This window comes from Salarias fasciatus, chromosome 5 (genome assembly GCF_902148845.1).
Source record: "Salarias fasciatus chromosome 5, fSalaFa1.1, whole genome shotgun sequence".
Taxonomy (NCBI): domain Eukaryota; kingdom Metazoa; phylum Chordata; class Actinopteri; order Blenniiformes; family Blenniidae; genus Salarias; species Salarias fasciatus.
Window position 1 is genome coordinate 7426582 of NC_043749.1, and position 25752 is coordinate 7452333.

Sequence of the window (25752 nt, forward strand, 5' to 3'; positions counted from 1 at the left end):
TTTACTGGTGCAGCTCCGGAGGTGGTGGGCAGGCAGCGATATGGCAGGCCGGTGGACTGCTGGGCCACAGGCGTCATCATGTACATACTGTAAGTCAGAAACACTTAGATTATTTGTTTAGACACGGTTTCTGAAACTGCAGATGTGGATTGCTGACTGCTGATGTTTCTTTTATCTTTTCTCTTTCTTTCTTCCTTGCTGCAGGCTGTCAGGAAACCCTCCTTTCTACGATGAAACCGATGACGACGATTACGAAAACCACGACAAGAACCTGTTCAGAAAGATCCTGGCGGGCGATTACGAGTTCGACTCTCCTTACTGGGACGAGATCTCTGATTCAGGTGCTTTTAGAATAAAGTTTACGCTGAGAAGAAACACTCTGACAGCTTCTCGGGTAAACATTTCAGTTTCCTCCCTATTCTTACCTCGGGAGCGTTCAAACACACGTCAAACTTTTGCTCCAATCCGTCAGGGGAATAAACCCCTTTTTGTTGACTTTCCCCTCCTGTGTGATTTTCCTCTGACAGCCAAGACTCTGGTTGCTCGTTTGATGGAGGTGGATCAAGACCAGAGACTGACAGCTCAGGAGGCTATCAACCATGAATGGTAGGCGGCGAGCTTTGATGGGCTGTGAGGGCCGTTTAAATCAGAGCAATCACACCGTATTAAAAAATAACGCTGACTTTGTCTCTTATTTGAATTATATTATCACATTTAAATGTTGCAAAAGGTCAGTTTACTCCAACATGCAAATGAATGCTTTTCAGACTTGTATTTAGCAGCAGAGGCAGTCTGGTTGCTTTGTGTCTGAACTTTATTAAACAAATGCTGGCTTTTAGAGACTTTGATACAGAGATTTGCGAGTCCCAGATGATGCGTGTTTGTTTCAGTGATCCTGTGACATTTGCTTTGATGCCACCAGCCAATTGACATTTCTAAACCGTGTTGACAAGTTCTCACAAATACAGATAGACTGATTGTCCCCGAGGAGTCTTTTGACTTTGAAATTTGGCTTTTGATCACATTTACACACATTCCCATAATGTTCATTCTTTGCTTCGTTTTATAAATGTGAGCGGTTATTCATTGCTTTTCAGTTTTATTTTGACAGCTGGCACCACTGAGTTAGTAAGAAAGAAAACAAAGTTTGAAGAAATAAATGGTGAAATTTAAAAACAATTCCAAGCATCAATTCAAAAAGTTCTGGAAAAAAAAGTAAATAAAATGAACAACGAATTGAGTGGCTGAAAACTTTGTATTTCGCTGATTTGTTATTGTTTTAATCATTCTGTTCCACAGGATCTCCGGTGGTGCAGCTTCAGATAAGAATATCAAAGAAAATGTTTGTGCACAGATAGAGAAGAATTTTGCAAGAGCAAAATGGAAGGTAAGTGCAATAGTTTTCTCTTTTTGGGAAAAGTTTTTCAGTCGATACACTTGTCTTGAAGCAGGAAGTGCATCAAAGGTGGGTCTGCACTGCTTCAGACAGAAGATTAGCATAGTAAGAGGCTAATGCTATTGAAGTGAATGGATGACCGTTCAGGTTGTAGCGTTTATTTGAGTTCAGGTTGCTCCTTCACACCTACAGAAAGCCGTGCGGGTCACCACCATCATGAAGAGACTGAGAGCTCCTGAGCAGAGCGAATCGAGGGCCAACAACCCGGCAGCTGGCGCCGGCGCCCCCGCGGACCCTGCAGCTCCCCAGGCGGCCGGTGACCCGGCCGCCCCTGCATCTGCCGCTGCGCCCGAGGTCACTCCCGCCACCGCGGCAGAGCTCCCCGCCGGAGCCGAGACCGGCCGACCCACGCCGGAGGCCGAGGGGGCGGCGGCGGCGGCCCCGGCCGAAGAGCCGCAGCCACAGGCGAGTCCGGCGCCGCAAGCGGCCGAGCTCACGTCGCGGTGCAACGGGGAAGCTTCCACCACTCTTCAAACAGCTGCTGAGGCCGGGGACGAGCAGGGTTAAACGGCTCATTCCCCCACCAACACTCAAACTCCCACATCCATCCCCGTGTGACCTCTGCAGTCCCCACCGACTCCTGCACACTGTACATTAGCTGCTAGCATGGTGACACTGACTCTGCTTCTCTTTCACATGCAGCATTAGAATCATCTCATGGAGGCTCTGCGCTACCTTTTCCTGAGTGCTGCATCGTACCGGCGGTCTCTCACATGTAGGGACGTTTTCTTTTTTGGTGATTAGTTTGTTTTTCACTGATCCCCCCCCCCAGTTTGCTTCAGTTTATTGAAACCACGTCTGTTCTCTCACTTGAAGTTTAAGAGTAAAATGCATTGGCTGGCGTGGCGCGGCTCACAGCAGAAGTCTTTTTGCTGATGCCTCTTGCGGTGATAAGAGAATATGAACAGGCATAATTGTGCTGAAAACACTTTGATTCCTTTTTAATGAGCCACCTTGGGAAGCTCCTCCCTGCCACCCCCCTACAACTGCTGTATTTGTTCTTAGAACCAGTTGAGTTTCCCCCCTGAAATCTTGAACTTACTATAATCCCTGATATTTAGAAAGTGCTGGTCCTCGCACAAGAAGACGGCCACATACATTCCCCTTGACGTGGGAAATCTAACCAGTTTGTCTGCATTGAACGATGCTGAGATTAGTGGCTGGCAGTCATCGGAGTTTATCTTTAATGAGGCAGCTTCACACATAAGCACACATTCAGACACCATGTTCCTTTTGCTTGGTTTCTGCTCAGGAAAAGAACCTCATAGCTGTAAGTGTAAAGATTGTGTACATAGAGACCTTTGTAGAAGTAGCCAAAACAGCATGCATTCTCACTTTTCGCTCTTCACTTCACATTCACTCCCACTTGGTGGATGAAGACGCGCCGACCTCGTCTTATCGCCGGGCGCAGCTCTCTCGCCGCGAGTCACGTCGAGGCCTAATGTTCTCTTCAAAAGCGTACTTTGCATTGTGGCGTCCGCCACGTCTCCTCATTCAGCGCATCGGCTGCACAGTTTCCGTTACATAGCATTTCTATGCATTCAAGTTTATTTGTTGCTTTTATTTTCTCATCTTTATCCCACACTTTTTTTATTTGCGAGCGGCCATTCTCTCTGTGTTGTATACTGTCATGTATAAATATTTAGTTAAAGCTGTAAAAAGCTAAATGTGCATTAACTAACGTGTTATTATCATCCCAGATAGCTTTCTTGACTTGTATCGTACAAAAACAAAATGTATCAAGCAGATGTTTGGAATTTTCTAACTTATTTATTATTTATTTAGAATATTTAGTTTCCATGTTTGTTTTGCACTATTTTTTTAGAGCTATTTATTATATTGGTTTCCAGTTTATACTTGATCGACAGTAATAATCTCTTCTCGTCACTGGTCCCCTCGAGCATTAATAATGAGCTACATACGGAGATCTCTGTAAACACTTTAAAGGAAATTGAGCAATACGTCCGACTGGCTGCAGAAACTGTGATTCCTGGTGTCCTTTCACTACAGTCCACGTACCTGTGAGTAGATGTCTGTAATCCCTGCCAGCTGTGTCCGGCCCGTCGCGGTCCCTGACACACACACACACACACACACACACACAGAGACGCACACACACACGGCTGCTGTCAAACGACTTTCAGACGGCTGAATTCAGTTGTGAGACCTGTCCTGACTCGTGCACGGCCTTTTTGTCTCATTTTACTCAACTTTTTTTCCAATCTGTGAAAAAATGCATTTCGAGTAAAATTAGGCGAAAAGCGATACAATTTATTATAACAGAATCTCAAGTCTTCTTTTGTTGTTCTAGTCTTCTTATTCTACATGTTTTTTTAATTTGTGCTTTGATAGATTAGCCAGCACATTTTTTCTATCATGATCATTTTCTGACAAGATGCCTAAATCAGAAGAATAAGGGATTTTCTTTTTTTTCTTAATGTGAATAGATTCTCTCATGTTGTTTGTTCTATTTGTTTAGATGGCAAATGAATACTGTTTAAATACTGTCACACACTTTGAAGCAATGCTTTCCCCCCTCCTCCAGTCCATTTCTCACTGTATTTAGTACTCCATGTCTGTTGATTTTTGCCCATGCACTTAGAGGTGTATTCGTAGATGTGACGTTTGCCAGGACCAGTGGTCACCTGTAGGTCCTGTCCTGCATTTGTGAGCTCTGTAACCGTACTCCTTGACTGAGTTGATGACTTTGATGGGAATAAAGTTCTATTCATCCGTTGGTTCGCGTGCCATCCGCTCTCATTTCTCCTCCAAGTAGGCAGTCGGCGGACAGACGTGCGTAGCGTCGCTCTATCCGGAAATGATTTTGAGAGAATGTGGGAAACAGCCTGTGTCATTACACTCTGCTTCTCCCCCGAACCCGGAGGAGAGCATCTGTGCTACACACACTCAATTAGCACAAGCTTAGCACCCCTCCTTGTGGGCTGTGAACTGGAGGTTCAAAAAATTCCCAGCAGTGGCTTTTGGTGACACTTTCCAGGATCCCACCAGAATAATAATGCAGAGATTCTACTTTCTCTGCCCTCTGGGGTTTACATTAGCTTCCTCTCGGGAGCTTTTCTTTTCTTTAATGCCCGATCGTACTCAGCCATCGATACAGCCATCGAGGCCCTGGAGGATCCTATCTCCAGCTCCGTGTCATTGGAGGACTTCATTAAGAGAGCCGGGCTCAGAGAAGTGCCGGTTTCCCCGTTTCCCACATCAGATGAAAGACCACTGATAAGTCTGTCCTTGCCGAGAGGAAAAGCGAATTTTACAAGGAATACCAAAACATTTTGTCTTACATGTTACTCAAGGCGGGAGCTGAAACAGCAAAAGGCAAATCATGAAAGTAAAATGCAAGAAAATAATAGAGAGCAAAAACGAGTCCACACAACTGGGAAGCTTCCCACGGCTCTTCCCGGACTGCACGGTGCTTCCATTCTTCACGATCGGGATCTGCTTCATCATTCTGAGCATGCAATTATGGCAGTGATCAGTGGGTGCGGACTGCATGGATACACTCTCATGCTGGGATTAAAAAGCAGTCAATCACAGCAACATATCATACTGTGCACCTCCACGGTGGCGCACACATTCACTGAATGCTGCAGTCGTAATTATCTGTGGAAAGTCAGAGGTGAATAATAATCCACCCTCACGCTCACCGAAACATGTCACTATCTCAAAAACATGGATGTTAAAATGATAGGATCATCGTGTTAGAACCTCCCAAAATAAATGATCCATGGTCCAATAAAAGGGGAATAAAGTGAAATTCATAGCTGAAGTCTTAATATATGATAAATATATGGGCTTGAATATTTTAGTGTATGGATTTTCACAAGTTTTGACGCTAATGTACTGATCTACCAGGGTCATCTCTGTATGAGAGCAACACACACTTTTCAGCATGGAAAAATAATTTAAAAAATCACATTTGACATATTTTATGAGAAAGACTTCAAAGAGGCTGGTGTCAACAGTCTTGTATTTTGGTTGAAGGCAGATCTGAGATATCACTTTTCCATTAAATAAACCAAAAAAAATCAATCTGGGGAAAAAGATTGAAGATATGCAAAATACTGAATGTAATCCATACACAACTTCAGCAAGTGGAGAGCTACAAACTGTGCGTGCGTGTGTGCGTGCGCGTCAAAAATAACAATTACTGGAAATGCAGTGTTTTTATTAGCTGCTAACACTGAAGTCAGAGACGCGCCCCTCTGAGTCCAGCGCGTGGTGTGGTGAGAGGAAAGAGCAGACTGCCCCCTGCTGGACATGTCTAGAACTGCAACTCTATAAATATTAATATAACTTGCAGCAAGAAACTTGGCCTTCTTATAGACACAGCAACTACAGCTGGCTACAGCAGCAAAGAGGGAGAAATGTGAAACTGAACGTAACATGTAGATTCTAATCACGTGCTCATGTCAGAGTTTGCAGAACCGAACAAACCGGTTAAAAATGACACTACCAAACAACAGAAGCAGAACAATTCCAGCAACAGTTCAGTCAGACGCTGGAATACGAAAAGGGTGATAATAAGTATTGTTATCTCCTCCTGCACTTATGCACTTTTAGAGACAATTTTAATATTCAGAATTTCACACTCTGATAAAAATTTAATGTTCTGTGACCCGACCCTCCACTGTAAGATTGTTTTGTTGTTGTTGTTTCAAGATTTACGTAATTTGCAATCTATTCACAAGCACATTGTGCTCCAGTTCACACTGCACAATTTATAAATCATTTCCCACATTGTGATGTATTTTAATACACCAGTGAAGACAGAAGTCACATTTTCACTCAGTTTGAGCGGTTACACAGTGGTTAGCATACTGGGCTCACATCAATGAGGTTTGACTCTTGGCTACCAGATCAATTCCAGGTTTGGGGGACTTGTGTGTGTTTGCAGGTTCTGCTTCTGCATACATGAATTTCTTCCAATTGTCAAAGAAAATGCATTCGAGGTAAGTGTGTGTATCTGTGTGTTTGGACAAGAGAACTGCAGATTTTGCCCTACCTATTGTTACGATCTTATATTTTATGCAGGATTTGATAAGGGGTGGGAGGACGGAAATGTCTGCACTGCTTAAATAGTACTCTATTCATACTCTCTTCTTAACATTTTTTCAAACAAATGTCAGGGTGCCAAGTCCGAACCCAGCTGAGTGACGGCTGAGTACACTCTGGACAGGACAGGCGTCCATCACGGGATAAACAGAGACAGACAGACTCGCATTCACTCCAACTGGGAATTTAGATGCATCAGTTAACAACAAACATGTTTTTTGAACTGTGATAGGAAAAAAGAGAAAATCTACACAAGCACAGGGAGAACATACAAACTCCACACAGAACCCTCTGAGTGGTATTTCAACCTATGACCTTCTGGCTGTGAGGAGAGAGCACCAACCACTGCATGTGGCTTTCAGTTCAATTCTTGCATATAAAAATTCTCTGAAGCACAGTTCGAGGAGCTAAAGAGAAGATGTGGATACTGAAAAGAGGTTTCAAGAGATCGAGGGTGAAGTCAATAGCAAATTTTTTTTTATGAAGTGAGGTATATTATCTGAAGAAAGTTGTGAGACTATAAAAAGACATCAAACAGTACTGTTTTACTTGGATATATTAAAAAAAAAACATTCATACAGTCTGAATATCTTCAGTTTGGTTCTTGTATATTAATGCTTACTCATGGTGAAGCTTCAGCTGTTGATTTCTACACTTTGTGACAATATTGTGAGTCTGTAGCAGCAGGGAGACACTGAAAACACACAGACCAGGTCCTCCAGGAGCTGAGCTGGAGACGCTTGTTAACATCATGCACTGCTGCTGGGAGCAGGACTCCTGTGGTGATGGGAAAGAAACAGCAGAGAGCAGTGTTGCTCCCTCTTTTCCCTGTTGAACTCTGGGTTGAATAACAGCCATCCCACTCTGTCCCTGGAGCCTCTTCTGCATGCCGTTACTTCATGTCTGACAACATGAGAGCTGGAAGTTTATCATGGCTACAGCGGAGAGTGATGCACAAGATAAAGAATGTAAGGAGCTAAACTCAAACCTAGATCAGGATGAGATGCAGGACAAACTTTGAAATTAGTGTCAGTTCATCGTTTCTTCCCTGACTGCGGTTTGTAACAGTTTTCCAAGTCTCCAGGTCTCTAGAGGGATGCCAGAGAACAATGACTGAGGTTCATGTCAAACTCCTGCCTCTTCCGTCTGTGCTCCAACAAAGCAGTCAGTGTCCGACGGCTGGCACTGCGAGAGAGACGGAGCAGAGAGCCACCGAGCTGCTGCTCCTGAGCCGCCAGATCACACTCGGCGATAAGACTCAGCCGAATTCCTCATCTGAGATGTCAATTGAATGGCGCTAGTGATGCCAGGCTTGCTCATGTGGAGATAAATCTCTTCAGGAGCAGATTTCTCTTGTGCTGTGAAGAATGAGCCAGAAATGTAGGCCCGTTTTTTCACATTTTCAGAATGTGGGTGAGTTTTGTGGTTTGGTCTGAGGTGACGAGCTGTGATGACACAGATATGATTCCAGCGTGGGGGAAACTGACCCTGTCCTCTATTCAGGACTGCTTGTCTCCCATCTGAGTCGCCTCTGCTCTACTCTGCAAGGATCAGATAAGCGGCGGGAACAGAGGTCTTTCTATGGGACGTAAACGACGGGAAACAGACTCCTCCAAAGCCCAAATGTCATCTGATGCTCTGAATGTCTTGCGATGGCTTCCAACTATGACATCTTGCCTGTCGTGTCCCGAGACAAACCGAAGCAGGGATCAAAAGGTGTCTGCAGACATGCTCTCATCCTCACATTATAAAGAAACAGGGTGACTGAGGCTGCACTGAGCAGATAAGTGCAGCTTTATAACCTGCCTGTATGTCCCACTCGAAGGAAGATAGCAGAGGTAAACAAACAAAGTTTGAAAAGTTACAGTCAAGAAATACAACAAAACTCCAAACATTTTCTATCTTTCATTCATGCAGGTGAAAATCCAAATGCCACGTCTTCAGCGTCATTTCCTCTGCTGCTGCGTCCTTCATTATTGACCTCTCATGAATTATAAGCTGGTGGAGTTTCTCTGGAAGGACCGGGAACATGAAACCAGCATGACTTATTTACATCCCGCGCTGTTATGGCATCCTGTACAAGGAAAACAACTCGGCTTGAAGGTGCAATGAGCAAGACCCTTCACATGAAGGGGAAATAAGACAGAAAATCAGTAGTAACTTCATACGACTGTGAGTTGTATCAGCTACGCCTCCTGATTTGTTTGCAATTTTATAAATTGTGACATCTGCTGAGCGACCGTGTTCTTTACCGCAGAATTTCAGGCCTAATGTATTTTATTCCTCTTAGTGGCTGAGAGACCGTCTTAAAGTTGGACCAGCATGAAGCAAAATTCATAGCTGAATCCTGTGATTTTACAAGAGGTTTACGCCTACTTCTTTTTTTACAGATTCATTGCTTATTTAAACATTTGTTTCCAAAGCGTATCAAAAAGAATTTTTCTGAGTGTTCACCTCTCACTTCTTTCATGTTCTGAACACAAGATTTATTGATTCATTTTCTTCTCACACTTCTCACCTTCTTTCTGATGTTCCACTACTTTCCTTTCTCCAGCTGCCCTTTTCTCTCTCTCTCTCCATGGCGTTTTGTTGTGAGCGCATATGAGTAATCACAGGTCAGACCCACCATTAAAGCTTTAATGAGGTGGAGAAAGTTCAGTAGTTTCTACTGACGCTGCGAGGAAATGACAACAAGCACGTTCCCCTGCGCTGCTTCGGACCACAGTCCCTCTTCTTGAACTTCCTTCACCTCCGACATGATGGAAGGATTGGAGCTGACTAATGGCTCGGAAGAGGCACGGATAATAATTAAAAACTACTATTAAAAACACTACAGATTCTAAGAGAAAGAGAAAATTTGTGACATTTAAAAGGTCTGAATGTCCAGAAGAAACACTTCATTATGAAGTATATGAGGTGTGTGTGTGTGTGTGTGTACTTGGTAAAGGAGTATTTTTCTGTCCATAAATATTTTCAATCTATTTCAACATCACCATTTTATCAGATAAATTAATATGAAATTAAGCTCAATTTAAAAGACTCACTCATGGAATAGGAATTCATGTTTGAGCAAATGGGAGTGAATCATTGAACATAATGCTTTTTCTTTTTCTGATATGTCATACTGCTATAATATATACATATATATATATATATATATATATATATATATATATATATATATATATATATATATATACATATATATATATATATATATATATATATATATATATATATATATATATATATATATATATATATATATATATATATATATATATACATACATACATTATATATATGTAGTTCCTTTAAATCCTCAGCAATAAAGACAGAACATTGTTTTCAAAATTTGAAATGGGGCCTTTTGAGAGCAAAGTAAATGAGGTTCCTACCATGAAATGTAAAACAGGTAGAGGTGGCAGCAAAAGTGCAAAAAGCGATATGCATAAATTTAAATTGTGAGTAAGGTTGAAGTACTGATTTTAATGGTTGGCTTCAGTTAAACAGTAGCTACTCATTAATTTACAAAAGCTAAAAAAGTTGAATTTTTTTAACTGTGTGACAATGAGGTGTTGCTGGATGTATCTGGAAAAAAACTGTCAGCGTTGATATTTAAAAGTAATAAGAGAAGGAAATCTTAAAACATACAGCTAACTAATAATTTACAGTTTTAATTAAAGTAAACAGAATAGTTAAATGTCTTAACATAAAACTATGCATCCATCTAACAGGCAGAAACATTTATAAATAAATCAACCTTTCTAAGCATGAATATAAAGCCTTCAATAACCATCCAAAGTTTCCTTAAAATCTTAAGATTTCCCCAGTCAGTTGGAAGTTGTTATTTCAGGCACCTCTCTTTATCACAAACTCTGTTCTTCATTGTCTTTGTGGACGTTTTAACAGGAATTGAGCCATTTATGGCAATGTACAAAATACAGTACAGGCATTTATGGCCAAATGTTGAGAATAAAAATAAAATGAATAGTCAAGTACAGACATTTTAAAATAGCAACTGAAGGACAGTATCTATATATTTGTACTTTTTTTACTTCTAACCTCTAAAATAAGTGCACTTATCAGCATGATGAAAAGCTGTGGAAAAAGATGGGATGCTTGCAGTTAAACGTGAAATATCCATCTTTGTCGAGACATTAGTATTGACTAGACTCTATAGAAGGTGTTTGCACGGCTGTTGATTTTCTGAATCTGCGTTGAACCTTTAAGCACTCAATGAGGGAGATAATCCACATCGAGCCGGCCTGGAGGGAACAAATCTCTTCCTGCGAGCTGTTATTAAAGATGTTTAGCGCTCCACTGGTTTCAATAAAAAAACCAAATGCAGTGTGTATTTTATATACAAATGTGCATACATATCTCTTCAACAGGTACAACTTTATTCCAAGGATCCAGAGGGTTTGTGGGCAGAACATGGATAATAACATCAATCACAATGAAGGGGGGAGCATTCCATTCTTATAAAATATAGAGCTTTAATTTATTAGTCAACAACAATGGAAAGGGAAGATAGAGTAATTTACACAAGTCATTACAATAACATCACCTCTGTGCACCTTTTTTCAAATCCTTTTTTTTCTCAGAAAGTCTTGATGATGCCAAAAAAGAAAAAAATAATAATACAAACACTCAATAACTAAAGACACATTAAAAAAAAAAGTCAAACAAATTGTACAACCTTTCTTTATATTTTTTTCCTCCTTTTTTTGATGTAGAATGCTGGTCTCACTTGAATGAGTTCAAAAGAAGCTTTTGATGGATTCTGGGAATTTGAGGAAATGGGATTACATGTAAGAATTAAGGATGCATCTTTCCAGAAGAGTCAATGTCAGAGAAGGTGCATTATTACTGATGAAATGCCGTGAGCATAGAAGTTAGTTTTTTATTTTCCATGCGCTTCTTCAGTGACGTTCACTCTTTCCTTTGCTTTACTCACACACGTAGGTGAGGTAAATCTTTTAGTGGTGAATTCTGAATTTCTGACGTCTACGAACATTTGCGTCATGCTTTGTACAGGGGCTACGTGAAATGACGGCATCTTTAAAGCATCTGTTCCCCCTATTTCACTGTCTCTCCAACCGACTGCACTGTACACCCACAGAGATGAAAAACAGAAAAAAACACCACACTCACACACACACTCTCACACACAGTATCTTATCAGAATTACAGTACAAATACAGATTCATGCACACAATGAAAGCCAGCTTCCCGATATTTTGGTTAGTGTCACAACATTATTACAACGCTCAGTTGTGTATATGGGCTTTGTTTTTTTTTTTTTTAACTTTTTGTTTTTTTTTCCACATACGAATGTCAAAGAGGAAATAGGAAAAGATGTCTTGTGTGCCCAGAACTGCTGAACAACTGCTGCCCGATCCGGGCAATGCTTTTTATCATAAACTGAACTGCGTTTGTGTTTTCTTAGGTCAGCTCTCCCCAGCCGGAGTGTTTTGTTGCATTCGGCCCCAGCCAGTGTCCCTTGAATGTAAAACAATAATGCCCTTTTGTGCAAAACCTTGACTCCCACTATACCACAGCATTATTTCCTGATCATTTTTATACTAAGTAATCCAATCTGTGCTTTGTTTATTTCGTTTTCCTTTACCCGCAGTTGGAGCAAAGCTGCAGGTTACTTGGAGGAGGGGGTGACGGAGAATTTTGCTTTAGCTGGTGCCACAGCTATCGTTTTGCTGTCAGTCCTTCAAAAAGGAATCCGAGTGAGAGAAACAAAAGACGAGCATCATTTTGCCCCCCTAAAAAGGCCTAATTGCAGCAGTGGGATCTTGGAACAGTCTTCTTCTGAGTCCCAGTCAGGACCGTGTGTCTATGGTCCCCTTGCAATACAAAGTCTTTGCATGAAGCCACGATGAGCTCGCATCTGAAGCCGTCCTGGAGTGTCCAGAAATCAGAGCCTGGGCGTTAAGTCAAAAACCAAAACATTGAAAAAAAAAAAAAAACATAACAAAATAAAGTTTCAGAGATCCCATCACCTCTTATTAACAGCTCCTTTCCCCCTCAGAGAGCTTCTTAGCTCGCTCTGAACAGCTTACATGCCTGATAACACATCCAAACAGTCGCCAGGGTCATCGTGTTGTTCAGATGAGTTTTGTAGTGACAGTAACAGCAACAATAAAATTAACAACATCAATAATAACAATATTCGCCCCAAAGGTACCTATACACAAAGAGCATGTCTGTTTTTTTCTATAAGTACAAAGAAATCCACAGAATGGTACTATATACAACCTACAATAAATACTGTGTATCATATATCTTATGGTTCGACTGGATGTAGTGGATGTGGGATTTTGTTTGGAAGCCTCTTTTTTTTCCCAGTTTGTAATTTTTTTTTTTTTTTTTTTCAAATCCGGGTTGTGGATATTTTTTCATGTTGCTACTCTCATCGAGTCTCTCCCAGTTTTCACAGGAGTTGGGGGGAAGGGAGGGCAGGGGCGGGTTGTGTTGAGCGCATTTCAGACAGAAACCGCAGCACTCCTCATGTCTCTACTCCCTCCTGCTCCTGCTCCTCCTCCTCCTCCTCCTCCTCCGCCTCTCCGCCTCCGTGATGCCGGCGGTTGCGGGGCTTCTTCTGCTCCTTGAGCTCCTTCAGGTCTTTGGTCTTAAGGGCGCCCAGGAGCGGGTCTCCGTACTGCCAGTAGTCCTGGCAGTACTGATTGATCAGGCTCATCTCCGGCTGGCTCAGGATGGTCAGCAGGTCCTTGTACTGGCCCGCGCTGGGGGTCCACTGGGTGCTGCTGGAGTGGAGGGAGGACGGCACCAGCCCCGCCGCGCCCTCCACCAGCGCGTTGTTGACGGCCCGGCCCGACAGCACCACCAGCTGCAGCTTGACCAGCGTGTGCTTGAAGTTCTTCTCTGTGGCCGTGCACTGGTACATGCCGGAGTCGGAGGGCTGCAGGGACCTCAGCAGGAGGCCCTGCTCCGTCTTCAGAATCCGGCCATCGGAGCGCATCTTTAAAAAAAAAAAACACACAGAAAATCAGTTCATGAGCGACTGAAGAGTTCCAGTGTGGTGCAGAGTGAACGTCCTATTCAGCCACTTTCAAACACCAGATCTGACAGTTGGCGTGTAAAGTGCTCTCACGCCACCGGGAGCCAGTCGGGCTCCAGCGTCTTGCCCAAGGACACTTTGACACACGGACAGGCTGAAAGGGGGAATTGAATCACCTGTTTCGCCAACTGAGCCAAAGTCATCCACAAAATAACACACTGGTCAGAAGAGACTTCAGGTGGAAGGTGTTAACACATGTCTGAAAAGCAATTTCGGCCATTTTGCACCTTTCAAACAATCCTCAACCCGTCAGAGTCGCAGCGAAGTGGCAAGTTTGTGACGCATGGGAAAATCTCCGAACACACATTCATGCTTATCTCACACTTCGTTTTGAAGTGGAACTAAAAGCTTTAGTTTTTCCCACTATTCACTCGACTCTCCTGCCTTTCATCAGCCTCTCTGTTGGTGGTACAGTGTCTTTTCTCAGTAGAAAAGAAAATACAAAATAGCATCTTGTTTGCATTTTCATCCTCAAAGACAGAAGCTATTAGCACCAGATCCTATTCAAAATACAAAATGCTCCTGTTTCCTCTCACTAAGCTGATAATAATCTGTGTAATCTGACATAAAAAGCTCATCGAAAAAAATGGAATCCCCCCAATAACTTGGCAAGTCTACAAAATCATCTAAACCAAAAAAAGAACCACTCTCACATGTCAAATTGAAATATTGATTTTGATCAGGTTTTACACCTATGTCACCCTGAGGATGTACAATGTTAGGGTGAGTTGTCACACATGATTGAAAAACACAAGCCGGTGAGTATGACTGATTTATGACTGACTGATTTGTAGCTGATCTTCCATGTTGGTCCCCTAAAAGTCGGCTTGCACACTCCATGTGCAGGATTTGCATGCATGAGTGACAGGAAGGCCCGATGAATTAAATGTGCCTGGTAAACTTCCACAAGCTCTGATTGGAAAATACATCTTCCAAAAATTCACACTTGATTTCCTGAAAATGCTGTCTGTGGATATCTAAGCAGATCTGTTTTCTTTTGTTGACAGTGAAGTCAGATATCATGATGTAAAAATCACCACATTACCTTTTATAGTATCAGCGACTCACGGAGTAACTTGGATCAGTGGAAAATTATCACGAATGTGTGCTGCTGAATGAAAATTCAACCCAAAAGTAATCACCAGCTATGTATTTCTGTCGCTTCTCCTCCATCCTTCCATCTACACCCAGAAATCTGATTAAGCGATGATCGCTTTTTCAGCCCAGAATAATAAGCTGCGAGCAGCAGGGAACCCGGCGCTGCCTTCGGGATTAGAGACCATCCAAGAGAATAGTCAATAAAAGAGAAGCAGCAACATTACATAGCTTCATAATAAAACTTTAACGAGTGCCTTGGAGTTGTATATCACGAGTAGAGGGCTGGTTTTTGCACAGCTCCCCTTTATGTGCTCTCACTTTGGGTGTGAGGACAGTCGGAAGTCTTTGTGAGAAATCAGGCATCATTCAATCAGAGCTTGGATCATTTAATCACGTTAATAGACCTTCAGACGGAAATTACATAGAAGTTATTTTCCGAAAGTGTCTCATCGTCTGTAAATCTCCACAACAACAAAAGAAGAGGATGAAATTAAATACTGTGGAGGAGGATACATCCAAGGGAAATTACTCATGCTCGCCTGTGGATACTCTCGTTTATTACGAGCTCATGACAGGGAAATAAAAATTTCATGCTGTAGTTTAGGGAGTTTATGTCATATTTTATATTGGATTCATGGAAGATCTCAGGTTTTCAGGTTTTCCCTTTTTTTTTTTTTTAAATAGTTGATTTGTAGGAAGTAATCACTTGTGTTTGATTGATATTTTGAAATTGTGGAAGAGTTAACAGTTAACCAATGTGACCGATGTGAAAAAAACTGATGATAAAAAAAAAAATTATGAGCCATTTTCTATGAATTACAACATCGATCAGTCTCATTCGACCTGGGACTTGCAGACATCCTCACCTCTTTCCTGCGGTCGCTGTTGTCTCTCTGCAGATGCCATTTGATCACAGCGTGTGGCGAGCGGGCCTGACACTCCAGGAAGGTACTGCTGCCCTCCACCCCATACTGCACCATCTCCAGGGTGTTCTTATTGGCTGCCGGGCCGCAAACGAGAAAGAGAGAGCGCTTATTAAAGATCAGCTTCTCAGAACCAAAATCGCAGTCGCGGCAAATCGAACTCATTTGAGCTACACAGCTTTCATGACTTACAATAAAAAGCTAGAATATGAAGCACGTGAACTTTCTGAGTTCAATAATATGCGGAAAGGAGCTCATTATGCGTCGTACCATTAGAGTTGAAGCCTCTGCACTGGCGGATGGGGTTGCCGTACTTGACGTCCTGCCTCCGGCTACGTCTAAAGGGGTCAGACCAGTATTGCCGAATAAGGAGAGAAAAAAACATATAAAGCAACCGCAAGCCATTCAAAGCCATTCAACAGTACATAGAGCCATTAGACACTTCAGTAAGTCTCGCCACAAACCACCACCCTGTCATGTTATAACGTCAGTGCCATTACTTCCTCATTTTGAGCAATTTATTAGTTTTATTAACAAACCCAAACGCTGTGTTTAAGACGACAGATAAACGCCACAAAAAGCCATTCAGCCGTTCTGGCAGCTTGATCTGAGCTTCGTCCAACGCGCCGCTTCAGGCAGTCGGTTAGTTATGAAGTTAGCGGAGCTCATGCCAAACACTGCTGCTGCTGGTGCTCACCTCTTCTGCGAAGCCGAGTAACGTGAGCAGGACTTCCCGTCCCAGGCGCAGTAGGGATCTCTGGCCAGGCAGCAGTCGGCACAGGCCTCGCCGTACACGTCACAGCGGTGGAGGGCCAGCTGGGTCAGGCCGACCACAGAGGACACGTAAAGCTGTTGCTGTTGTGGGAAAAGAAGATGGAAAATGGAGCTGAAAACATGCTTTTTTTAAAATCCTTATTCAAAAACATTGAATTCCATTTTTCAAATTAAGGCATCGGGTCTAAATATGCTGATGTGATTGTTTTCTGTTCTACAGTAACAAAACTGGCCGCTGTAGATTTCTAAGTGGATTTACTACATAAACTTGGCAAAAAAAAAAGTTCTTAAAGTGCTTTACAAGAAAAATTTTAATGTTCAGCAGTGATTGAATTTCACATGTGGATAACAAATAGCTTTTCAGATGAATCATGACTGGGTTTTCCTTCCGTCCTGAACCCGGCAGAGCTAACCAGAAATGTATAAAAATCTTACTCCTACATTCAAGCACCAGCACATTCAATTCAAGACGGCATCGAGCTCATCTTGATCAGGTTGTCACCATAATTTTACGATCAGCTGCTTAAAATTCATCAATCTGGCAGGCTGTGTGTAATCCAAACTCTCTGTCTGCGCCGTGATGTCAAGACATCCAGAACAGGCCGAGTATTATAATCACCTTGAAAGAAAACACTCAACGTTTAATGACTTTTCCACATTTTCTTTTTCATTGTCTACCAGAGTTATTGCTGCTCTATGAATTATGAGGCAGGAAGTGACAGGGAAGTATGGCTGTAGGCATGGAGCGGGTGACCTTTCCAGACTGGGCGGCTAATTTCTGAGGTGCGCTGCTTCTTTTCTTTTCATGAGAGGAAAGGTTAAAACGATCTGGCAGGCCTACCCTTTTGGAGGAGATCTTCATTGTTGTTATGGGAGTAGGGACCTTGGAAGAAGAAGAAGAAGAAGAAGAAAAAAAAAACAAAGTACAATGTCAGATCGATACAGCAAATCAAAGTCTGACACAAACACCGTCCAAACAAAGAAAGGAGGATGAATAACTTTAAAACAAAAGTGGGAAGTGTATGAAAGTAGTAAATGCTGACCTTGAAAACCTCGACCTCCTCTAACACCAGCTCTTCAGTCTGGAGGTCGTCTCGAGGCAGCACAATGACTTTCTGAACTGTCCCCTTGTCTGTGGATGGAAACACACAACACACACGCACACACACCTGTCAGCAACACACCTGCAGCCTGACACCCTCCTGCCTGTCAGCAGCCCCTTGGATTCCCATTTTATTCTTTCAGCGAGCTCAAACAGGGGATAATCCTCACATCAACAGATTGCACTGTACTTCCCAGCTACTCCACGCCGCTCCTTTCAGTTTAACGTTTACCCAGTGACGTAAAGCTCCATTCCGCTCGCCGTGACAAACCTTTTCTGTCATCTCCGCCTTGACCTATTCATCTGGATGCCATTAGACATTCCTCCACCTATCTCCGTCATGTGCAGCGTCTCTAAAAGAGCTCCTGTGAGCGGGATACCTGAGATTTATTATGACTTCTGCATTGAGTTTCAGTGCAGGGCTGAATAGTTGCCTCTGACAGCAGCTGAATGGACATGCATTCCTCCACATGGGCGCCGTTGCGCACAAGCCTCACAGACTCCTCCCCGTAATGCACAGTGAAACAAAGAAGCCGGTTAAGTGGCGTCATGTGCGACATGTAAGGGCAGCATGCTGTGCGGTGGCCGCTGTCACACAGAGGCCTTATTAAAGGTGGCAGACACGCAGACAAACAGATAATCTCTCTCGCACCACTGGGCGAGATTAAGGTGATGGATATGCTAACTATAACCTTCCTTCCTCCTCTTGTGTTCCTCGCCTCTCCCCCCTGCTGCTGATCCACCCCTGCCCTCCAGGTACAAATCTCCTGTTGTTTACTTCATGCGAGCAGAGCGAGGCAGAAACCCTTTGATTGGTTAAATTTCCACTCTGACACAAAAGGCAAGAATGCTTTTCTCTCGGTGATAAATGATAACAGGGGGAGACAAGACCTGCACTTACACAGGATTTATTTCCATGGGGGGGGGTTCTGCTGGTCATTACTCAACGTCCTGCTGACTCTGTCTTTCACAGCTCTGACTCTCATCAAAGAGTTCACGGGTTCAGACTGACTTCATGTTTACGTGCCAGTCGATCAAAACCAACCGTTGACAAGTGTCACGGTATCAGAGCATTCACGTTGCCCGTGTACATCTTTTATAAAATGCTGATTATTTCATATTGACCTACCGGTTCCTAAGAAGAGCACTTCATAGTTTCCATCAGCAGCCGTCACCTGGTCCACAGTGATGGTGGTGAACTCGTAGTCCACGTTGGTACGAACCACCAGGGGGCGCTTGTGCACTGGGTACACAGCGTTGTGCATGGCAGGGTGATTCCTCATGAAGTTAATCACTTCATCTGGGTAGTCTTTTGTGGACTTCATGTTGGGAGTGAATGTGCCTCCGGGGCACTGCAAGACAAACATTAACCAACTCTGCATTTATGCCAGAAATAGCAGAAAAAGATTCAAAAAGAAAAAAGAAGTTCAGAGCCTGTCTTGTAGTAATATTTGTATTTCAGTGATATGCTGATGTCTGCATTCAGGTGGGTTCTAGAAAAAAAAAAAGTTGAAGCTACGCCAGTTTTCTGCGGGGGTCGTGCGTGTGCCGGGTCAGCACAGAGCGGGGCTCACCGTGCCGGGCCGAGGGTAGGGGATCTTTCCAGTGTAGGCCACCCACTGGTAATTGGGACCCTCCTTGTGAGCGAAGGGTCCATTGAAGACCATGCGGATGTCGGCCATGGAGTATACGCAAACCGCTGAGCCTTTGAACACAGAGCTGTGGAGCACAAGCACAAGGAGCAGAAAGGGGTTTTAAAAAAAAAGGGTGAATTTCACCCCTAAATCAACAGTAACAGAGCACATTCAGTATTTGTAATGGTCCACTGACCCCGAAACAGAGAAGACTCCATATATCACAGGATTTTTTATATCCTGTGTTGGCTGTATGTAAACATCTCCTGCAAGAGAAACGAGAGTCAGTTCAGTGGAAGGAAAATAAATGAAAGAAACACCACATTTCTCAGCACAAACACGACCCCCCCCCCCCTTTTTTTTAAATTAATATTTACACAAATTTCACTGAAAAGGGGCAGAAAGAGCTGATGCATAAAAAGCGTACGCCTTGTAAGTTGTAGAAGTCACATGATGCTCACAGCAGGAGCCTGATATCGAACATCGTGTTAACTCATGCCTCATTGGGCCTCACACAGTTCCCAAAATCCAAAATGAATTATTATTCTGACAATTGTTTGTGTTTACTCTTCACTGGATAAGTTAAGCTGCCTCACTTGGTCATTAATACAATACTAGGAGCATAGCAGGCATTCAGTAGAGCATACAGAGACTCTAATATGGTGCAGAACTTCATAAGCTGTGTTTCCACCTTCTGCTAAAGTGACAGTCATTACAAAAACACTATTTTCTCCTTAACACTACATACTGCTGTACTGCTAATGCATGGGCTGTAGAAATGTTTGTTTTGAGTGTCACATCATGAAAAAAAATTACTTTTTTCTCCCCAGAATCAGTTGAATATGATTCATTTAGAAAATCTACATGGTCAGCATTGCAGCAACTTCATCGCAGATTTTCCCATGTTAAAATAATCTGAGTGGAATAGCCTCCATATAAACACGAGATCAGCTTCATTGTTCACTTTCTTTAAAAAGCTTCTTTTCTCTTGTAATTAGCTTAATAGTTAATTTCCTTTAACTCTCCCTCTGTATTTAGTCTTTTTGGCCAGTGCTGCTGTAATGTGTTTTTGCTTCATTCAGCGTCTCAGTTAGCATATTTCTAAAAGTCAATTTGACCTCTGCAGTCACTATAGAAGACTATAATTTTTGGGCCCTCTTGATATGGAAAGGATACTTTTTAAATAAACCTTTAACGACAGTTTTAACAAATCTTTGTGGAGTGTATGACACAGGGAGAAACAACCTTCATCAGCTTGTCTGGCAAAGACTGTACACTCCAGTTTCAATAGCGAAGAGAAAATGAACTTTTCAGATGATTGCCTAATAATTTGCATTTTTATAGGCCTGTAGAACTGCATGACTTTAACTCTGCATAAGTGAAGTGGATGTGCTGCATGTGTTCTGCTTCTTTTTTAACTGTGTTGCCGAGATCTTAAAGAGGAATCTAATACAGCTTTGAAGACATGAAAATACAGAAATGAAAATATGACAAACAGGAATGAAGATGGTCATATTATTAACACCAACACACAAAATAGTGGATATATTAAAGTATTGTACTTGTATCAGAATATTAATGGGGCAGAAACAGATTGAGAAATGCATAAGAAGCCCTCACCTACGAATCCTAAAGAAAGCAAACCGAGCACACAAAGCCAGGCATTAAAAAGAAGTCGAGCAGCAAAAGCTCATAGTCTGGTTTTCTGCTGTCTAGACTGGAGCAGCACGACAGCTAAGCCACCTGAGATTTCTCCCAAAATTCAAACATGATGTGCAGGGATTCTCCTCTTCCTTTGTCTATAGCTCATGTCTTCCACTTCGAGGGAGAGGAAATATCTCCTCTGTCCCACAGGAGAACTGCATCATGCTCTCTTAAGCCAATTTTGGAAGTCCTTAAATCACAGGCCCTCACATTAGTTGTCCTGCAGGCCTCCGACTTTGGACATAGTCTGATTTAGATTATGCTTTAGCTGTTACTGAGCGAGGGTCCGCAGGAGCAAATAAAGAGGAGCTGAGCATATGACAGGTGATCTGTCTTTGCACTGTTCAGTACCTGACCTAAATACTCGTCCCAGGAGGCTTGCTCGGTGCCTACAATAGGACGAGGGCCTTCGGCACTGAACAGAGAACGTACTCCCAACCTAGTTGTGCACAAAAAAGACTGGGAGTAATGACACTGTGACACATTACATAAAGTGAGAAATGGAGGGAGGACAGCTAAAAATATTAGTATTAGGGCTTACATAGTGGGGAAACAGAAGGTGAACTGATCAAATGCCGGAGTGGAGTAAGTGTACCAATCCAGATTTATGGGCTCAGAGCACGCATGAAAAATTGGCTGTCAAGCAGCTATGCAGATAGAATGATACATGGACGGCGTGAGCATCATCCCTGTATCTGAACTGCTGCTTTGGCCCCTCTCCACATTAGAGCGGGCTGCAAAGTCCAGCCTTCCTCTGGGGACCGTCTGCAGCCACCAGCTCATCCCCGAAGAAAGAGATACTGCTTCAAAAACAGCAGGCACATTGTCCTCAGCCTCCAGTGGAAACCAGATTTGAACTTATTCACACGAGCACATCGCTGTACTATCGACAGCTGCCACATCCAGAGCGGCGGGGTAAGTCTGGGCTACCATGAGCTGTCACGGATGTCACGCCAGACCCCAGCCTTGTCATGACATGCTGCTGCTTTACTACATAATTATGAATTTGCATGCACAAAAACAAAAATGTGCATGTTTATGAGGCCAGCATTGAAAATAACATATCCACTCATTGAAAACATTTCAAAGCTTCAAAAATAAAACATTTGATCTGCAATAAAAGTCATCCTGACAGGGCAGTGATTGGTTTGCTCCAGGGTTAGCACGAGAAGAGGAACCAGATTCCACAGCTGTCCTTCCTATGTTTTCACAACACTGTCATCTCAGCCACCATACACCTGATTTCCGGTAAAAAAAAAACCCATTTAATTTCATGCTTGATCAGCATTTGGATTTTGGATGGTATATGTTCTTCCTGTTATTCCCCCCCCCCCCCTATTCTATGTTTGACTCTATCAACTTTCCTCTTTAACCGAGCCTTTTATCACCAACGTATGAATTATCCAGATGTCAAATGTAGGAACATTTCAACACTGCATACCATCCCTGGAAGTCATTTAGGCACAAACTGGCAGGTAGAGCCAAAAATAATAGTATTAACAACAACAACAATAATATTAATGTCATATAATTCAACTTTAAGAACTCTTACTGTCTGAGGCGTGCATCTCCAACATGATTTTGCAACTCGAGACGACAGCCGGTCTAGACATTTCATCAAACTTCTCTGTAATGACTTGTATATTCCTTTTTATTGACTATTCCAGAACGAGGGAAAAGTTCAGGAGTCTTCTCAGTGAGGTGTAGCAGTGGAAGCGTGCCCCGGCTTGAAACAGTCCTCAGTTGAACAGTGTAAAATGTCTCCTTACTTCATGACAGCGTTATGCCACGAGGACAGATGAGAAAGCTGCTATCGCTCTCAAGCCTGCGCAGCAAATCTGTTACCTCAGTCGACAGGGTTAGCTTTGGTACAAACAGCTTTCTCAAGTCCGGACGGTGACTTTTAGTCTTCACTCATACCCTGTAATTATTTGATAATCTAATTTAGAAAGAGCTGTTACCATATTAGCTTTGATTTAATTCAGAATATGAAAATTAAATCGCTTTTACATGTCTGTGCAGCGCTGGCTGGTAGTCTGATAATCTGGTCGTGTTTTAGCAACTTTGAAGTTCAACAAATGCAACGTGCACAGTATAATTCCTAGTTTCACCATTGTGTAAAAGGATAAAATCACGACGGTAATTGCAGCCCTTTTAGGCGCTCGTTGGCAGATTTTCTTACCAGCTTTTTCCCCAGCTTCGCTTGTATTTATGCTAAGCTGAGGTAACAGGCTGCTGGCTGTATTTATGCTCAACAGAACAGACGTGCTGCTTCAAAGCTCTCGTCTAACTTTCAGCGCAACTTCAAGTCAATCCCAGGTGACCTGAACTCAACATGAGGAGGTTCAAAACTGTATTTGTCTTCGTGAAAGTCTGAATTCTCCACTTTCCTCTGTGAAGACACACCAGCAAGAGAGCTTCATAAACACTGAAACTGAACAATAAATGTGAGGCCATTAGCATGAAACTCAATCACATCCAATTTATTGTCTCTTCTCGGAGCCCTGGCAGGCCTGGCTGCTCGACACACTCGAGCCTTTCCTCGTCTCCGGGCATGTCTACCCCTGTCCCGTCCCTCCTGCTCTCACCACAACGTTCCACTACAGATTTACAGCATTTTTTTTTTTTTTTAAGCAATACCCTCAAAAATATCATCAGCGCCAAACACTGACAAACTCCTCAACCTTCTCACACAAGCACTGTGCGCCGCACGCTGCGTCTGTGTCAACACTGACCTAACCGGCGAAGACAGAGCCCTCATTTGTAAAGGCAGAGCCAGCCCCGTTCCCACTCACAACGGCTTTCTCATCGCCTGTGCGAAGTGGCTGAACACACCAAAAGGCCACAGAGTTTAGAAGAGACTGTCCATCTTACAGTTGTTCTAAGATGGATGAAATAAGTGTTCGCCTGCAAAAACAAAAGGTGTGCTTCAGAAACCGCAAATTCGCACACGAAAAAAACCAAAATAATGCGAAGAAATAAATGGTTGTGAGACAGTTCAGATTAGTTCAGGAGCAGCGGTCATATCAGTTCCATTTTAAACTCGTGGAGACAGAGAGAGAAAGAGTTTCCCCCAGAGAGCCGAATAGTCCCACAGTCACAGACATTCCTGCTTGGTGATCTGATCTGCCCAGAGTGGGTCCACACACACACATACACTCACACACACATACTCACAAACGCACGGACGCATCAGATACTTTTATTCAAGACATCTTGAAAGAAAATTACGACTACAGTGGAGGGAGCATGTGCGTCATTAACATTACAGTACAGTGCATGAGCCGTATGGGGGGAGCGGGCTGCCATATGGGTCAGTGACGGCGCTGTAGTGTGTATGTGTGTGTCTGTGTGCGCGTGTGTGTTTGCACAAGCACGCCTTTGGCACATGCTGCCTAGAAAGAAAAAGTGCAGTAGACTGTGCTCGACTTAATATTTCAGATGTGATCGTACATGACAGAATCCCGAAAGCAAATACGGCTAAATAATTTCCAGGTATGTCCACTTTTTCCCTCTTTGTCATTCGATAGCCACTGTCAAAATGACTGACTGCACAAAGAAGAGACGTGATGTCCGTCAAAACACAAGGAGTAATAAAACTTTGGCTAATAGTGAGGCTAATACTTTTACGTACTATTACGTGAAACTGATTTTGTTTAACAACTCCTTGTCACTAATTGGCACTTTAACATTTTAAAAGTCCCATACTGTTTACATGGAGTGTTCTTTTCTACTTAATCATAAAGAAGTGTATCAGCTATATTAATATAGTGAAAGTATCAAAGCATTTTAAGCCCATTGAAATACACAAAGCCTCCAGAGATGCTACAATCATTTTAGTTAAGATCTCAGCTGGGCCAGACCAGTAAAACTAAAGCAGAATAAACATGTGGCATAAAATACACAGCAGCTAACCTGATTTCTTAAATGTTGGTAAAAAAAAAAAATGTTTTGGAAAAATATTGCATCAATAAGAAAAAATGTTGAAAAAACTATCTAAACCTATTGTTTATATTGCCATTTGTCACTGAAGTGTTTTTTTCTTTTTGTTTTCTTGAGGAAATTCCACATTTTAAACTACTTTTTCCATTTTCTAAACCAAGCAACTTCAATATTGATATAGAACCGACAATCTGCAGATTAATTAATAATAATTGTAGCAGGTTGTTTCAGTTCAAGATGTGTAGGATGTAGTCTGGCAAATAAAAGGCAGTAATGCACCACCTACAGAAAAGGCATCTCTGTGCTGGCAGCTTGTTTGATTGACAAGGAAGTGTATTCAACACCACCCCGCCCCCACCAAGTAACCTACACATTACCATATCAACAGAAGAAGAAGCGACCTCAGCACGGATCCCAGCATGCAGGTGCAAAAAAGGGCTTTACACTCACGGAGTTCGTCAAAGTGCGTCTCCATGCCGTCGGCCCCGGGAACCGAGCAGATGAGTCTGGCCTTCAGGAAGGTGCTCCACTTGTTGACCAGACAGCAGTGACCTCCATCATCGTTCTGTTTCAGTGTTTTTTTTTTTGTTTTTTTTTTAAAGAGAAGGAAGGGTAGACACAAAAACACAGTTTCTCAATAAACTGCATCCTTCCCCTTAAAAACAAACCCAGGTGGATCCACCCACCCACACACTCTCTCAAAGACACACACACACACACACACACATACACACACACACACATACACACACACACACACACATATATATATATATATATCTTCATTCCCAAAGCCAGGAAGCCAAAAGGAGGGGGGCAGGGATGGGGTTGGTAAACACAGTTTCCTCCCATCCAGGCTCTCCCATCTGTGGTGGAGTGAGGCCAGAATTCCTCCCAGTAAGGAAGAGCTGGAACCAGTATGAGCCTCGGAGCCCTTCCCCGTTAACAGC

General features: G+C 42.8%; 2 protein-coding genes across 6 annotated transcripts in view; one reads left to right on the plus strand and one right to left on the minus strand.

Annotated features, from left to right (window-relative positions):
• LOC115387990 (caM kinase-like vesicle-associated protein) overlaps window positions 1-1965 on the plus strand; it is a 38405-nt gene extending 36440 nt beyond the window's left edge. The window contains exons 7-11 of the mRNA XM_030090904.1: window positions 14-89; window positions 205-341; window positions 528-606; window positions 1300-1387; window positions 1589-1965. Of these exons, the coding sequence (XP_029946764.1) occupies window positions 14-89; window positions 205-341; window positions 528-606; window positions 1300-1387; window positions 1589-1963 (755 nt within the window). The 3' untranslated portion in view covers window positions 1964-1965. The remainder of the gene's footprint in view (window positions 1-13; window positions 90-204; window positions 342-527; window positions 607-1299; window positions 1388-1588) is intronic.
• Window positions 1966-11784: 9819 nt separating this feature from the next.
• Window positions 11785-25752, minus strand: part of LOC115387989 (semaphorin-3F-like) — a 57554-nt gene continuing 43586 nt past the window's right edge. For 3 of the 5 annotated variants that reach the window (XM_030090902.1, XM_030090899.1, XM_030090900.1), the window contains 10 exons: window positions 25253-25367; window positions 19353-19422; window positions 19097-19241; window positions 18652-18874; window positions 17464-17552; window positions 17262-17303; window positions 16344-16501; window positions 15917-15999; window positions 15590-15723; window positions 11785-13526 (listed from right to left, as the gene is read on the minus strand). In XM_030090902.1, the coding sequence (XP_029946762.1) occupies window positions 13053-13526; window positions 15590-15723; window positions 15917-15999; window positions 16344-16501; window positions 17262-17303; window positions 17464-17552; window positions 18652-18874; window positions 19097-19241; window positions 19353-19422; window positions 25253-25367 (1533 nt within the window). In that variant the 3' untranslated portion in view covers window positions 11785-13052. The remainder of the gene's footprint in view (window positions 13527-15589; window positions 15724-15916; window positions 16000-16343; window positions 16502-17261; window positions 17304-17463; window positions 17553-18651; window positions 18875-19096; window positions 19242-19352; window positions 19423-25252; window positions 25368-25752) is intronic. The other 2 variants (XM_030090903.1, XM_030090901.1) reach the window with 1 other exon arrangement.